Raw genomic sequence first — 16,118 nt, 5'->3', positions numbered from 1 at the left:
AATTGAATCAAATAGTGATGAATAATTTAAGGACTCAATTAAAAATATATTATTTTTAACATGAAATAGATTCTTACACTTAACAAAAGAAAACTACCAATCAAATTAGAATGTAAAGGTAAAGACATGTACTAAAAGTGCAAACGATTAACATTTACTATAAAATTTTTGAAACTTTGTATAAAAGTATACATATATATAGGTGTAATAATAAATTTAAAATAGTCACTCCTATATTCGATTTGGTTCGGTTTTTTTTTATTAAAACCAAAATCAAACCAAATTTGATCGGTTTTTAAATTTCAAAACCAAAACTAAACCAAACCAAAAAGTATCGGTTTTTTTGATCAGTTTGATTTGATTTTCGGTTTGGTATGGATTTTCGGATTTTTATGAACATCCCTAATCATAGGTCTGTGCTCGAACACTAAAAATGAAAAAATCTCCCATAGGAGCACTTTTGATCCCTTAATTAGGTCCTGCGAGACACTAATCTGAATTAGTCGAGTTAGTGGTTCCTATATCAGGTAGTTATACAGATAAATTTCATGTAGGCTTATTGATTCATCCTTAATTAAAGATGTCGAGTTCGAACTTTAAGGGTGATTTTTTTCCCAATAAAAGCGCTTTCCCTTAAATAAGTCATGCGAAACGCGAATCTAAATTAATCAGATACCATATTTACACACGCAAAATTTCATGTAGGTATTCATTTGAAAAGTTTTTCCATACTTGACTGTTGTGTATGTGTGTCTGAAAAGTTCTTTCATGTTTGAGTGGTGTATGCATGTATGGGTATGTCTCTTGACTATAAAATTTAAATACCTTCCTTTCCTACTCGTCTAGGATATGGTGGGATGAATGTGATTTCTTCATTGTTAATTAGACGTCTCGAGTTAGAATTTTGTAAATGATCTTTTATAGGAGTGCTTCCTTCTCCAATTGGCCTTGTGCACTCCAATCCGAATTAGTCAATTAGTGGTCCAGGATATCAGGTAGTTGCACAAAAAAAAATTGTGTAGGCTTTTTGACTCATTCTTGATCAGAAATCTCGAGTTCGAACTGTATGAATGATTTTTTTTTGATAGTAGTGCTTTCTCCTTAAATAAGTCTTTCGAAGCGCGAATCTAAATTAGTCGAGTTAGTGGTTTCAGTTACTAAATTATCACACACGAAAAAAATTCATGTAGGTTTTTGGTTCATTTGAAAAGTTCTCCATACTTGACTCTTGTGTGTGTGTGTGTGTCTTTTGACTACAAAATATTTTCCTTCCCACTCCTGACAAAGAAAAGAACTGAACAAAGAAATAATTTATGTTGACCATTTCATCTCCCGAAACGAGTCAAATGAAATCTAATTTTTCGAATAATTATACTCCCTCCGTTTTAATTTATGTGAACTTGTTTGACTGGACACGGAGTTTAAGAAAAAAATGAAAACTTTTCGAATTTGTGGTGCTAAACAATTCAGAAAGGGGCCTAGAGTATTTGTGTGGTTATAAAGCTTTTCAGTAAGGTTAGAATTGTAAATTTAAGCTAAATTACTACCAAATTTAGAAAATGGTCATTCTTTTTGGAACAGACCAAAAAGAAAATAGGTTCACATAAACTGGAACAGAGGAAGTAATTAACTAAGAAATATTTAATTGATAATTGTAATTGAAAAAGGGGCACAGAAAAGCGAAAGAGAACAAAAATCATAAAGTAAATGCGAGAATTATAAAAAAGACAAATGCTATTGTTTTTGGGTTCTCACTTGGTGTCCGGTAGCCTCATTGGAGCCCGACTATATCCGAATTCGCGCCGCGTAGGGCCCTATTCGGGAGGTAACGCTCCGTATCAAGGATTTTTTCATACCCAGTGCTCGAATCTGAGACCTCTGGTTATGGAAAGGCAGTGACGGAGCTAGAATTTTCACCAAAGGGTGTCAAAATATAAAAAATTAGATATATCGTTAAGGGTAGCCAACATATATTAAATATACATAAAACAGAAAAATTTATCTTGCAATACAATGTAATTTTTCGGCGAAAGAGCATCAACTGATTCTACTTGGTTGAATGTGGCTCCGCCACTGAGAAAAGGGCAGCCCATACGCTAGAGCACATCCTTTGGTGGTAAGAGACAAATATACTATATCATATTCTTGTGTTATATCATATAATCAGTGTAATATACAAAGAATAATGTAGCAAAAGTCTTGGTTTAATATACAAACTTGTAACATGCATAAGCAAAGGGAATATAACTATAGATTTAAGTAGAAAATACGAACTGAAAATCAAATCAAATAGCATTTCATTACTCTGTTTTTGGCTTCAAATTTTGCCAATTCAAATTGCTAAGGTATTGTTTCTTCACAAAAGGTGCTCTCCTGACTTGTACATTAGCTCTTCACCAAGTGGCTTTACAATAAAAAGGGCAGCACGCACAAACCATACTGCAGTCATGCAGGGTCCGGGGAAGGGTCGCGCCCCAAGAGGGTGTGACGTAGGCAACCTACCCCTGATGCAAGTATCAGTGGCTCCTGATTCGTAGAGGAATTATCAGAATGGATGTACCAGTTGAGATGCGAATATGCGCACAAGGAAGGTATGAGGTGATTCGTGGGATTTGAAACAGCATAGTCTCGTGTTACAAGGCCACTCGGGATGAGTACGGATTGAGTTTGTTATGTGTTGAATGGAGTTATTATTATTTCTAAGACAATTGAGGATAAGTTAGAAGAAGTAGATTTGGTTAACCATGATTAAATTGGTATGATGGTGGCAATGATTAGTTCCTTCAGCGTGATTAAGTTATGCAAGTGATTTATGACGGTACGTGTGAGGCTTGTCGGCCGCCGTAATTGATTTTATTCGGAAGTATTCTAGTGTTATGGCCTGTTATGTATAGGCGGATCCCGGAAGGGATATGGTGGCTTAGACCACTACTTGAAGATTTACATATTCTACGATTATGAGAATTCACTTGTATGTTGCTCCCGTGATTTATAGGTCACACAGAGACAATTTTACCGTTGTTTCAAAGCTCCCTTTCTACGTAGGTGGCTTTACAATGAGAGCAAAAAGAGCTAAATGTAAATTTCTCTTTCCCACCTTAGGATATCAACAATGGTAGGAAAATGATTGTCCTTTATGACAATATCTGCGCAAGCATTTACCATTTCTGCACTTTGAAGTCCAAAATATAGACCTATAATTGCTTCTTTGAGGTATTTCATAGTGGTAATTTATGGATGTGACTAGTGGTGGAGGTGGTTGGCTGAGGTTTCTACGTTGTGATGGTTGGCGGTAGTAGTAACGATTGGAATAGTTGTAAAATGTTATATTTACCAAAGTCGAGGGTCTACTGGAAAACAATCTATCTGCCTTCTTGAAGGTAGGGATAAAGTCTTCTTACACACTTTTTTCCCCATACACCACTTGTGTGATTATACTGAATCTGTGTTGTTGTTGTTGAACGCCTATGTAATTTCAAAATCTGTACAAGTTCTACATGATTCACGTAAATTAAGAGCTAATAAGTTACGGCGAAAGTAAAAAAAGAAAATACAAATGCGCTAAATAGGCTAAGATCTAAATGATTCAGAATCAAACCTCCATTGAGCGAAAATAAATGGGCTTAGGTTTGCTTTAACCTATCAAAAGAATGGAAAGCAATTCTCCAACTTCCATACTACATAGTCCAATTCCACTAGAAAATATGAAACTCATTTTCAATGAAAGCAGTAACTATAATATAAGTGTGCACACAGATGTGTGCATAAATTTAGCACTATAATTTACAAGATGGAAACACTGGTTCATCAGCCTATACCTTATTAAGACAAGAGGGGTTGTTCTGATGGTAAGCAACCTCCACTTCCAACCAAGAGGTTGTGAGTTCGAGTCACCCCAAGAGAAAGGTGGGGAGTTCTTGGAGGGAAGGATGCCGAGGGTCTATTTGGAAACAGCCTCTCTACCCCAGGGTAGGGGTAAGGTCTGCGTACACACTACCCTCCCCAGACCCCACTAGTGGGATTATACTGGGTTGTTGTTGTTGTTGTTGTTGTTGTTTTGGAGAGTAATGTTGAACAAATGTTCAGACACCACATAAAGAGAGTAATTCACTTTCTAAAATCTAAATAAATGAAACATTCAAACAGGCACAGGTTGAGGAATTCTGCCATTTTCAGTTGAAGCCAAACTATCATAGTATTCCACCAAAACCTTCCAACCACCAGGACACATAAATCCATCTGGAGGACTCTCCTTGTTCTTTGCAAGCGCTCGCATCTGCAATAGACAAGAACACATTAATTGCGCAATATTGACTAGAGGTATTTAACGGGCGGGCTAGGACGGGCTGAACAAAAAAAACCCAACTTGTTCGTTAACGGACCGGGTTGGTTAGCGGGTTGTGAATTTGCGGGTTTTTGTGGGCCCGTCCGGGTTCAGGTTTAACAGGCTCGGGCGGGCTTTGCTAATATTTTTTTTAATTAAATTTTGTTAGCAACGGTACACAAATTAAAAAAAATAAAAATTTTAACCTGTTAACGGGCTGAAGCGGGTTCCGGTGCACCGGTATCCAAAATGTGTTCGTCTAAAACCCGCTCCCCGTCCAACCAGTCCCAGCCCGCCCTATATACTACATTGCCGGGCTGAAAACGGGTCAACCGGGCCGAACCGGGCTGAAAACTGGCGAACAGCAGCACCTGAGGCGAATTCAGGATTTAAACTCTATGAGTTCAACCTTTAAGGTTCTTAGTACTGAACCTATTGTAGTTTTAAGGTTATGGATTTAAATTCTTTGTTTGGGACTGAAGCATAGTAGTTGTTGTTGTAGTTGGGTTCCTATCTACTATTTATTGTAATTTTAGTAGTAATTTTTATATAAATTTATGTTCCGCGTTGAAAGAATTGGGTTCTGATTATCTGAACCTGATACTCCTATGCAGCATCGGCCTCTGAATTACAACTGGGTGAAGTCCCATAAATGAGGTATAGGGAGGGTAGTGTGTATGTTGACATTACGGGAAGGTAGAGAGGCTGTTTCCCCCTCTGAATTCAGCACAATAATTGATCTAGCACGGGGAGTGGAATGGGGTAGAATGCTGAAAGCCAACAGAGAGATAGATATACCTTGGTGCCTGAAATGAAGATAAAATCTTGAGGCCTAGAGGGATCAAAGAAAACCATTTTATTCTGAGTCTTGTCGTACGCAGCCACCTACACGAAAATTTAGTATTCACGTTAAAGTTCGAAAATAAAAATGAAAGACGCGTTGCTTTTTAATCACGGTTAATTGTTGCCGTACCCTAAAAGGCAAGATATTCAGCCGTTCTAGTCCCGGGGCCATACTGAGCACCTTCTTGCCATGATCTGCGTCATACAGATCTCTCTTCTCTAATGGATGACCCATACCAGCTGGATCTCGTCCCACGATATAGAAGTTAGCACCTGCATTGATCCGAGCCTTTGCGTGCCATTGCACCTCGGTTGGACCAGCGTAGTGCATAGGAGATGGGAATATAGAAACAACAGTTGTCTCTGGATCAAGAACACCATCTTCAAGTACCTGAGAAGAGTTTCCAGTCACGGATTCAGTTAGAAAGCAACACCATTGCCACTATATGACTCAAATAAAGCGAATCAAATTTTGTCTGAGATTTCAGTGACAAATGGGATCAAAAGAAATTGAAAACTTTTCTACTTTCTTCAAGCCGTAACTCACACAAGAAAAAGGGCAACCCCGTGTTCATGCAAGGTCCGAGGAAGGGCCACACCCAAAGGGGCGTGATAGACAGTCTACCTTAATGCAAGCATTAGTCGCTGATTCCACGACTCGAACCCGTGACCTATAGGTCATACGGAGACAACTTTACCATTGCTCCAAGGTACCTTCCGTAATTTACACAAGAATAGACGCTTAAAAAAGCGAACAGATGTCAGCAAGAAATTTTATCGAAAAGGACTGTGGAAGCTTTGTTGGTTGAATGGGGTAAGGGAATCAAGTAGTGTTGCGTTTCATTGCTTTATTTTACTGCCAAAAACAGAAGGTAAACAGAAACACACTATTTAAGCAAAAGTTACTGCCTCGGCCAAACCCGTATTCGGGCTTCTAGCCCCTATAGACGCTGGCTGGTTGAAGGGGAAGGCCAATCAAGTAGCGTAGCATTTCATTGCTTTAATTTTACTGCGAAGAAACAGAAAACCACAGGCTGAGTAAACAAAAGCACAAACCTTCTCATGTTGCTTCATTCTGCAGATAATGCTGTATTTTGTCCCGGGCCCGGGCCTTAGTGGGCCTAACGGGCCGGGCCTCGCGGTCCCGGGCTTCGTGGTCCCGGGCTCTGGCGGTCCCGGGCCTGGCGGTCCCGGTCTTCGTGGGCCTAATGGGTGGAACCGGCCCGTGACGGGCCTAAGCCCACATGGTCCTGTGCTTAACGGGCCGGGCTCGTGGGCTTCGCGGGCCTAGCGGGTTTTTTTTTTTTTTTAAAGACAATTTCTTGTAGTATCATGGCTATATTAATATGTAGTATATATGTATATCTAATTATTAAAGTGCTTGACGAAAAAGAAAATAACAAAACAATAGTAAAACACTAAATTGTCATGCATAAATATCACTTCTTGATATTATATTGTATCTTATGTATATATATTCTCTTATATATTTTCTTTTAGTATATATATTGTATCTTATGTATATATTGTAGCTTATAAATATATTTTCTTGTAGTATATATATTGTATATTATGTATATATTGTAGCATAATATATTTTCTTGTAGTATATTATATTGTATCTTATGTATATATATTCTCTTATATATTTTCTTGTAGTATATATATTGTATCTTATGTATATATATTCGCATAATATATTTTCTTGTAGTATATATATTGTATCTTATGTATATATTGTAGCATAATATATTTTCTTGTAGTATATTATATTGTATCTTATGTATATATATTCTCTTATATATTTTCTTGTAGTATATATATTGTATATTATGTATATATTGTAGCTTATAAATATATTTTCTTGTAGTATATATATTGTATATTATGTATATATTGTAGCATAATATATTTGCTTGTAGTATATTATATTGTATCTTATGTATATATATTCTCTTATATATTTGCTTGTAGTATATTATATTGTATCTTATGTATATATATTCTCTTATATATTTTCTTGTAGTATATATATTGTATCTTATGTATATATTGTAGCTTATAAATATATTTTCTTGTAGTATATATATTGTATATTATGTATATATTGTAGCATAATATATTTTCTTGTAGTATATTATATTGTATCTTATGTATATATATTCTCTTATATATTTTCTTGTAGTATATATATTGTATATTATGTATATATTGTAGCATAATATATTTTCTTGTAGTATATTATATTGTATCTTATGTATATATATTCTCTTATATATTTTCTTGTAGTATATATATTGTATCTTATGTATATATTGTATCTTATAAATATATTTTCTTGTAGTATATATATTGTATATTATGTATATATTGTAGCATATAAATAATTCTAAGTATAGACAAAGAAATATTGCGAAAAGAAGCTCATGGGTAGAAGCAATAAATTTTATTACCAAAAAATGACATATCTTTCTTAGTCATCCTTCCCCCAATGGAATGAGCACAACAAGGTACTAATACCACCATTAGAAGGAAAAAAACTAAGGAAGATGTGCCAAAATACAAGTTACATATTATTCTATGTATTATCTCTAACAAATCTCATAAATCCTTCAAGGTTCGGAGGAGGTTGCGTTGGTGGTGGTGGAAAAGAAGCTTGTTCATCACCACTTCCGGGCGAAGCCGAATCCTCCGTAAGTTCCGCTATCATTTCTTCATAAGCTTCATCTATCGCCGGTTGTGCTTCTGCAATTCCAAAGTTTCTTCTTTCCGAGCGGATCCAATCTCTAAACAATACTGATTTTTCCAAGCTATCCCTCATAGACGCTCTATGATCACCTATTTGCAGTCTTGCTTGACTGAAAGCGCTCTCTGATGCAACAGTTGAAGCTTGAATTGATAAAATATCCCGAGCCATCCTTGCAAGAACAGGAAAATGTTTTTCCCTTGCCTTCCACCATTCCAAAAGATCAAAAGAGCCGTCTGGATTCTCCTTTTCAAGTCCCTGAGACAAATAAACTTGAAGCTCATTTAGATGTGAAGTTTCATCATAATTTTCACCTTGAGACCCCCTGAACTCCGTCCAAGATTTAAGAGCTTTTAAGCCCGCAACTCTTTTAGAGGATTGTGAGCTAGACGAAGTAGGGGTTGGAATAGTTGGCCTAGCATGCTCTAAGGCAAGTTGATAAGCATTATAAACTGTTTGAGCGTTAATCTTAATTGAAGCTTTTGCATCTGCAAGTGTCGCAATTTCCTCATTTGAAAGATCTAAAGCCTTATAAATATTTGAATACCAAAAATGAGGACCTCCCAATTTCATTGTAGGATTTAGCATTGCAGCAAGACCATAAATAGGAGGGATAGGAAAAAAATATTTTTTAAACTTTTGTTTCATTTCATTTATAGCAAGTTCATAAATATCCCCACCCTCACTAAATTCAACAAACAAATCAGATAGTGCTGCAATATAAACTAAACAGTTTGAAATAGTAGGATAATATTGCCCAGAAAATGCATTTGTTGCAATTTGAAAATGTTCTAAAAAATCTAAAAGAATTTTAACATTAGTCCAATCTTGAGTGGTAAGCATTTCATCATCATCTTCACCACCTACCCGAGAATTAAACGTTGCATTAATTGGGTTTCTATATTCATATGCTACTACTAAACTTTCGTACATACAATTCCATCTAGTCGGGCAAGGTTTAGGAACCTTTCTTTCTCTAAGGCCATATTCATCACATTTTTTAAAATACTCTCTAAGTCTACTTCTACGGTTTGAATAAAAAAGCCAATTAAGAGCCATTCTAACCTTTTCAATTTCTATGTTTAATATTCGCATACCATCACCGACAATTAAATGATAAATATGACAAATACATCTAACATGGAAAATATTAGTAAATGCAGGATTTAGTGTTGTTGTAAGCATGCCTATAGCACTGGTGTTACTAGAAGCATTATCCATTGAAATTGCCATTATTTTATCGCTAAAGCAAAAATATCTACAAATATCTGCAACAGTGTTAGCTATAAATTTACCTGTGTGACGCGAATTAATTATTCTATATGCAATTATGCGTTTTTGCATTATCCATTCTTCATCTATCCAATGACTTGTAACAGTTAGGTAATCACAATCATTACCACTTCTACCAATATCAGTAGTAATAGAAATCCGATTAGGTATATGAGTAAATAAATAACGCAAATATTGTTCATATTCATGTTTGAATTTATAAATATCACTCTTAACTGTTGCGCGAGGCCAACCTTTATAAGTAGGATTAAACACTCTTCTAATATAATGAACCCAATTAGGATTAGAAGCAAAAGTATAAGGTAAGCACATAACAGTAATCATCTTTGCTAATTCTTCACGATCTCTATTTGGATCGTAATATAAAATACCTCCAGTGACAGTGTTAATTCCTGGTTGAACTAGATTTGAACCTGTACTAGGGTTAATCGCAGAATCTACACTTGTCCCCTCTAGATGCGCTTTCATTTGAAAAAATCTAGCCTTATCTCTAGGGTGTGTTTTTATGTGCCTAGTCAAACTACCTGTGCCGCTACGGTCTCCTACATATTTATGCGACATTAATTTCCCACAAGTTTTACACTTAGCCTTATTTTTTTCTCTTACTTGAGTAAAAAAATTCCAAACTAATGATGTTTCTAAGCGTTTAGCAGGTTCTCTATTAAAAGTAGGAGTTTCTACAGGTGGGTCGACCGGTGCATCACTTGGGTTATTAAGAGGACTAGTAGGTGTATCATCTAAATCCGGTGCTTGAGTTTCATCATCATCCTCATTTTCCTCATTATTTTCTAAGATGGTTTCATTAGGATAAAGAGCATTCATAATTTCATCATCTAATCTATCACCTGGTGCAACATTATGATAAAATTCACTATCGGTAAATTGAAAACAAGGGTGATCACTATCAAGAATTACGGAAGGAGGAGGACGTCTAGGTTGGCGACTACTTTCAACTTGCTTATCTTTTCTAGGTCGGGGAGCCGGGGGAAGGGTAGTTGGTTGGCCACTACTTTCACCGGTTTTATCTTTTCCTTTACCAAACATTTTTTTCAAAGTAAATGCCATATTAATTATAATTATGCAAACTAAACCACACAAAAATATATTATAAAAACGTAAGAGTTGAAACGAGTTTACCGGATTGCCGAACAACTTCTTGAAAATTGAAAATCGTTGAACACTTGAAAACTTCAATTCAACAACTTCACAATTTTTCACGAAATTTCAACAATAAATTAAGTAATTGTAGTAGAGAGATTGAGAGAGATTGAGAGATATTGAGAGATATTGATGAATTGGTGAATAAAAATGAAAGAATGAGGGGGTATTTATAGTTGAGAAATGGGGAAAAGTGTAATTATATAAAGTTTGGGGTTAAAATAAAGTTTGGGGGCCAAATGGCCATTTTTTTAACTTAAAAAACGGTCATATTTTCAGCCCAAACGGCTAGATTTTAAATATGGCCGTTTGATTTTTTTTTTTTTTTTTTTTTTTTTTTTAAAATAGCCGTTGGGCCCGCCAGGCCCGCCAGGACCGGCCCAGGCCCGCCTGCCGGTCCCGGGCCAAACGGTCCCGGGCTCGTGGGCTCAACCATGGAGACCAGCCCGTGACGGGCTCAGAGGCCCACCAAGACCGGCCCACCCAGGACCGGCCCACCAGGCCCACCAGGCCCGTTAGGACCGCGGGCCCGGTCCGGTTCAGGCCCGGCCCACCGAGCAGCATTATTCTCCAATGAAGTGGAACATCATCTGCCTTAGTGTAACCACCAAGAGGATGAAGCAAAAGGACAGGATTCTTATATCCCATTTCAAGAAGTCGTCGACGTGTGTCAGTCATCAATAAAGCATGGCCGTTATGAACAGGATTTCTCAGTTGAAAAGCGAAAACTGCATCTGCATTACGCCTTGTAAATTCATCACGAAGTTCAGCAGGTGAAAGCCGGAACCTGTCAAGACCATCATTGTACTTGATCGGTTCTATAACTTCCAAATCGCCACCAATTAGCCAGTTTCCAGCATTAATTATAGCTTCGTCCGCATAAGGAAGTCCCAGCACAGTAGTTCCCCACGTTCTTGCTATCCGTTCTTCTTTGTTATGCTTGTAAATCTCGATACTACAATTACCAGATTAACAGGGAAAGACAATAGGCGTAAGAAAGACATGACATCAGTACAGGCGGATCCAGGATTTAAAACCAATGCTAAACAAAGTGCGGAATTTTAATCTGATCAAAATCTTAGATATATTCCAAAATGTAAAAACATCTATTGAGTAAATTACAGAGTAAGTTACTCCCATTGAGCTATTTCAGTTACTACATCTGCTAAAAAGACTATTACAGATATTGGATTCAGGAAAAATAATTCATATATAGAAAAATATTTCACAGACACTGTAATTAATATTCCCCTGTAAGCACACATGATAGTGCATAAAAGATTTTACAAGTAAGATTCAGTTGCATAATATTCTTTAAGTAATTTGACTATATTATTGATGGTGAACAGCCGACCTCGTGCCATTGACATAGGCATGCCACGACTGACCTCGTGCCATGGTGGCCTGCCACGGCCGACCTCGTGTCATTGACATAGGCATGCCACGGCCTACCTCGTGCCATAGTGGCCTGCCATAGCCAACCTCATGCCATTGATATGGGCATGCCACGGCCAACCTTATGCACATCAATGTTGAAAGGGAAAATTATGAAATATCGACAAATTCGGATTTTGGTGCTTGTGATATCTAGTTAAGCACATCTAACCTTCAATTAAATGAAATATCCACTTTTGATCGTTTTGCTTGAGAATCTTCACAAATTTAACAAATTATTAATAGTTGAAACCATTTAAGTAATTATCTACCCCTTTCGTTTCACTTTAGGTGGAAAAGTTTGAATAGACAAAGAGTAAAAAGGAAAAAAGGAAGACTTTATAAATTTGTAGTTTGAAATATGTCACTATATTAGCGTGGTTATAAAAACTTCTCGTTAAAGGTAAATATGAAATTTAAGAAAAATTATTTACAAATTTAGAAAGTTGTAATTCTTTTTAGAACAACTAAAATGGAAATTTTGTAGATAAACAGAATCCAAAGACTGTGTTCTGTTAAATTTGTAAAGATACTCTAAATATCATATATTTCAGGACCAAAAATGTACTTCCTCTGACCAATTTATGTGACGCTTTTAGCTTTTCGAGGTTAGAACTTTTAACTTTTGACCAATGTTTTAAAGGCGTGGGCGTGAGGAGAGGCGTTTTACCTCTGACGAGGCGATGCGTAAGCCCTAAGATACAGGGCGTAAGTCCCACGGACCTTTAAATTTTACTAATTTCAAGAATTTTAATATAGTATAAAATAAAAAAATATTAATAAAAATTACATTAAAATCAAAAAATTATAATAAAAATCTATTTAAAATATTTATAAATTATAATTTAACTATGAATAATATGAAAAGTATGACATATATCATAATATGCAAATTAGCTGCAATGTCGTTGCAACTCAAACAACAAAAGTAATATATTCGATGCGAAATCTTATATGTATCTCTTAAGGAGTATTGAATCTTGAAAGAATTTTGATATTATAATTTAATATTTTTTAAATATTCCTTTTAATTAATATGATTTCTATTTGAAAGAGAATTTATATAAAAACATAATTCACGATTTAAATATGATTCTCTAGCATAATTTATTTTTAAGTTTCGACAAGTTAATAAAGTGACACATAATTCACCATACCATACCATGATAACTAATTATTTGTAAATAGTTACTAGCTAATACTAGACTATTAAATTAATAAGTATTGTATCTCGTAAACGTGGAAAAAATAATATTTGGGAAAATAATTATTAAAAAAAATTATGGACTATTATATAATAAAGACATAACAAAAGTTAATAAATAAATAATTTTAAATGAAAGATTTATTTAAAATTTATTATCATAGCAGTCTTAGTGGATAACGTGGAATAATTTTTATTTTAATTATGACATAAAATACTCTTAATTTACTGATTAAGAAAAAAGTAATTTTGAATAGTCAATGATTTATTAAGAAAATTTGAGGATTTACAAGGTTCTTACACACAATTGCATAAAGTTCTATTAGGCAAGCCCAATACGCTGGGCGTTGGGCATGTCTGGGACGTAAGCCCCGACGGTCGAGGCGTAAGTCTCACAGAACTAAGCCCCACACATAAGCCCAGGGGCGTTTTACGAGTGCTCTGCCCCGGGGAGCCCCGGGCGAGTCCCAATTCTGCCTTTTAAAACAGAGCTTTTGACCTATATTTAGACACAAAATAGTTAAATTTTTTGAAATAAATTTTATATATTTGAAAATAATTAAAAGACATATGAAAATTTTACGATCAAAAGAATAACTCGTTTGACTCTCGAAATCCGGATATCATCCCATAAATTAGGATGGCAGGAATACATTTTAATTAATTCAAAGTTAAAAATGCTTAGCCAAATATCACAAGGACTAAAATCATAATTTACTGGTAACTAAGGGGACCAAATATGGTACAGAAATAGAAATAAAATGGTGCCAAAAATGAAATTAATGATTTCAATAACACAGAAAAATTCACTTACTCATTTAAAATAGCAATGGGGTTATTTTTATCATCAACAAGAGTCACTCTACTGGACCCACCAATTTGATTTTTCTGAAAATCATCAATAGCTAACACAATTGGAACCGACATGTTAACAACCGACCCGTTTTCAAGTCGGGTCGAATTAAAATGAAGAGTTTGGAGGAACTCAGATTCTCTCATAAATCCTTTTAATGGGCTGGCCCAACCTTCACTTAACACATGAACCCATTGAATATCGATTTTTGAGAGCTTGATTTGGGCCAATGATAAAGCCCGTTTAGTTATTTGGGCTTTTTGTGATTCCTCGACGACGAGATTTACTAGTTTCCCGCCGTCGGGTTCTATTAACCCGCAACGGATTCGGGCCCGGGTCACAGACCCGGGCCCGAGTTTGCGGGATGAGCGAGGAAGATTGAGAGGTGTGGAGAAATGGGGTTTGTGGGTTTTGGGGAAAGGTTGAGTTGGAGTTGGAGTTTTGAGAAAAAGAGAGCTTATGGTCGCCATTAATGGAGTTGCAGAGAATAATTTTTTCTTCTTTCTTTTTTCTCTATTTTCTGTATTTGGGGATTAATAAAAAGTTGGTGTGCTATTTATAGGGTGATTAAATATTGGAGGGAGAGATTAGTTGGGTATTTTTATGGAAATAAAATATTTGATTTCCTTTGACTGATATATGTCAGCAATGTCGAAAGACAGATTCTATAGCCGTTTGGACTTTGGACAATTTCTATTTTTATATATTGTATTGATATTGGGATTCGATTAAATTAAGAGTCCGTTTGGACATAAAAAAAAAATTCTTTTTCCCAATTTTTCTTTTACGTTTTTTTGAAATCAGTATTTGTTCATAAAATTTTCAATTTTCACTTATGATGCATTTTGGAAATTTTCGAAAATTTGAAAAACTCCAAAAAATTATTTTTCAAAATTTTCACTCAAATCAGTCACAAAACTTCAAAAATAACCCAAAATTATATTCATGTCGAAACACAACTCTAAATTTCAAATATCATTTTCACTTGAAATTTTTTTTTACCCTATTTTAAAATTTTACAATTCTTATGTCCAAACACATACTAAGATTCCAACCAAGAGGTTGTGAGTTCGAGTCTACCCAAGAGCAAGGTGGGAAGTTCTTGGAGGGAAGGATGCCGAGAGTCTATTTGGAAACAGCCTCTCTACCCCAGGGTAGGGGTAAGGTCTGCATACACACTACCCTCCCCAGACCCCACTAAGTGGGATTATACTGGATTGTTGTTGTTGTTGTTGTTGTTGTTGTTAAACACATACTAAGATTCGCTCGAAAAGTTTCAAATTGAGGAGAAAACGCTCTCTAATAACAGTAATTTCCTAAAGCTCAAACTCAAGACCTCTAGTTAAGGACGAAGAATCATTATAATTTTTTTCTTAAAGTTTGGATAGTTATAATTTTTTTTCCAAGATTTTTTTACTGTTTTGCACCATTAAATTAAATATTGGATTGAGTATTAGTTGTTGTTATGGGATCACTTTTTTGTTTAAAAAGAAATTGTCTTAACAACTTTCCTCTAAAAAACATGTAGAAAAAACTTAAAAACTGTTTCAAAAGAATTTCTTAAAAAAAAATATTTCCAGAAATAAATCCGAAAAAGATATGGAATTTTTGGAAGGATTGATTCCTATAAATATTGAGTTGGGTATAAGGCAATTTTGGTGTGGGATACGGGAGGATGAACCTAGACATTTTTTTTTTGGATTACGAGGGTCAAATTAATTAATTTTTAAAATAAATTTTCAAGTTTTTAGAAATAAAATTGGTATATACTTCAAAACTAAATAAAAAGTATTATAAGGTACAATAATTAATAATTCAAAATATTTTAAAAAATATTTGCGAAAATATGGTAAAAAACTTCTTTAACTCTTTAAATAGTAATTGTGTCATATAAAGTCAAATTGTGTCTTCAATTGTGAATTTTAATGTGGATTAATCTTTTATTTCATTTATTGCTTCGGACAACTTATAATTGAAACGCTTATCCTATAAATAAATATATTGAAATTTAAACAAGAGGGGTTGCTCTGATGGTAAGCAACCTCCACTTCCAACCAAGAGGTTGTGAGTTCAAGTCTCCCCAAGAGCAAGGTGGGAAGTTCTTGGAGGGAAAGATGCCGGGGGTCTATTTGGAAACAGCCTCCCTACCCCAGGGTAGGGGTAAGGTCTGCGTACACACTACCCTCCCCAGATGCCGGGTTTCTATTTGGAAACAGCGGGTAAGGTCTGCGTACACATTACCCTCCCCAGACCCCACTAAATG

At 35.3% G+C, this 16,118-nt stretch overlaps 1 protein-coding gene across 1 annotated transcript; it reads right to left on the bottom strand.

Annotated features, from left to right (window-relative positions):
* Window positions 1–3,821: 3,821 nt before the first annotated feature.
* On the bottom strand, window positions 3,822–14,398 carry LOC107774814 (ATP sulfurylase 1, chloroplastic-like). The gene is made up of 6 exons (XM_075242365.1): window positions 13,817–14,398; window positions 10,927–11,319; window positions 6,224–6,242; window positions 5,298–5,558; window positions 5,123–5,209; window positions 3,822–4,276 (listed from the first exon to the last, which is right to left on the bottom strand). Exons 1-6 carry the CDS (start codon window positions 14,323–14,325, stop codon window positions 4,139–4,141), a joined length of 1,407 nt encoding a protein of 468 aa, XP_075098466.1. The 5' UTR covers window positions 14,326–14,398; the 3' UTR covers window positions 3,822–4,138.
* Between the last annotated feature and the right edge of the window lie 1,720 nt (window positions 14,399–16,118).

This window comes from Nicotiana tabacum, chromosome 21 (assembly GCF_000715075.1).
Source record: "Nicotiana tabacum cultivar K326 chromosome 21, ASM71507v2, whole genome shotgun sequence".
NCBI lineage: Eukaryota > Viridiplantae > Streptophyta > Magnoliopsida > Solanales > Solanaceae > Nicotiana > Nicotiana tabacum.
The sequence above is the reverse complement of the archived record's forward strand: the minus strand, read 5'-3'. Positions and strand labels throughout refer to the sequence as shown.

Coding starts and splice junctions, on each gene's coding strand:
- LOC107774814 (XM_075242365.1), bottom strand. CDS start 14,325: ATGGCGACCATAAGCTCTCTTTTTCTCAAAACTCCAACTCCAACTCAA. Junction 11,320..13,816: donor CCCATTGCTATTTTAAATGA/GTAAGTGAATTT, acceptor TGGTAATTGTAG/TATCGAGATTTACAAGCATA. Junction 4,277..5,122: donor TCTTCATTTCAGGCACCAAG/GTATATCTATCT, acceptor TGTCTATTGCAG/ATGCGAGCGCTTGCAAAGAA.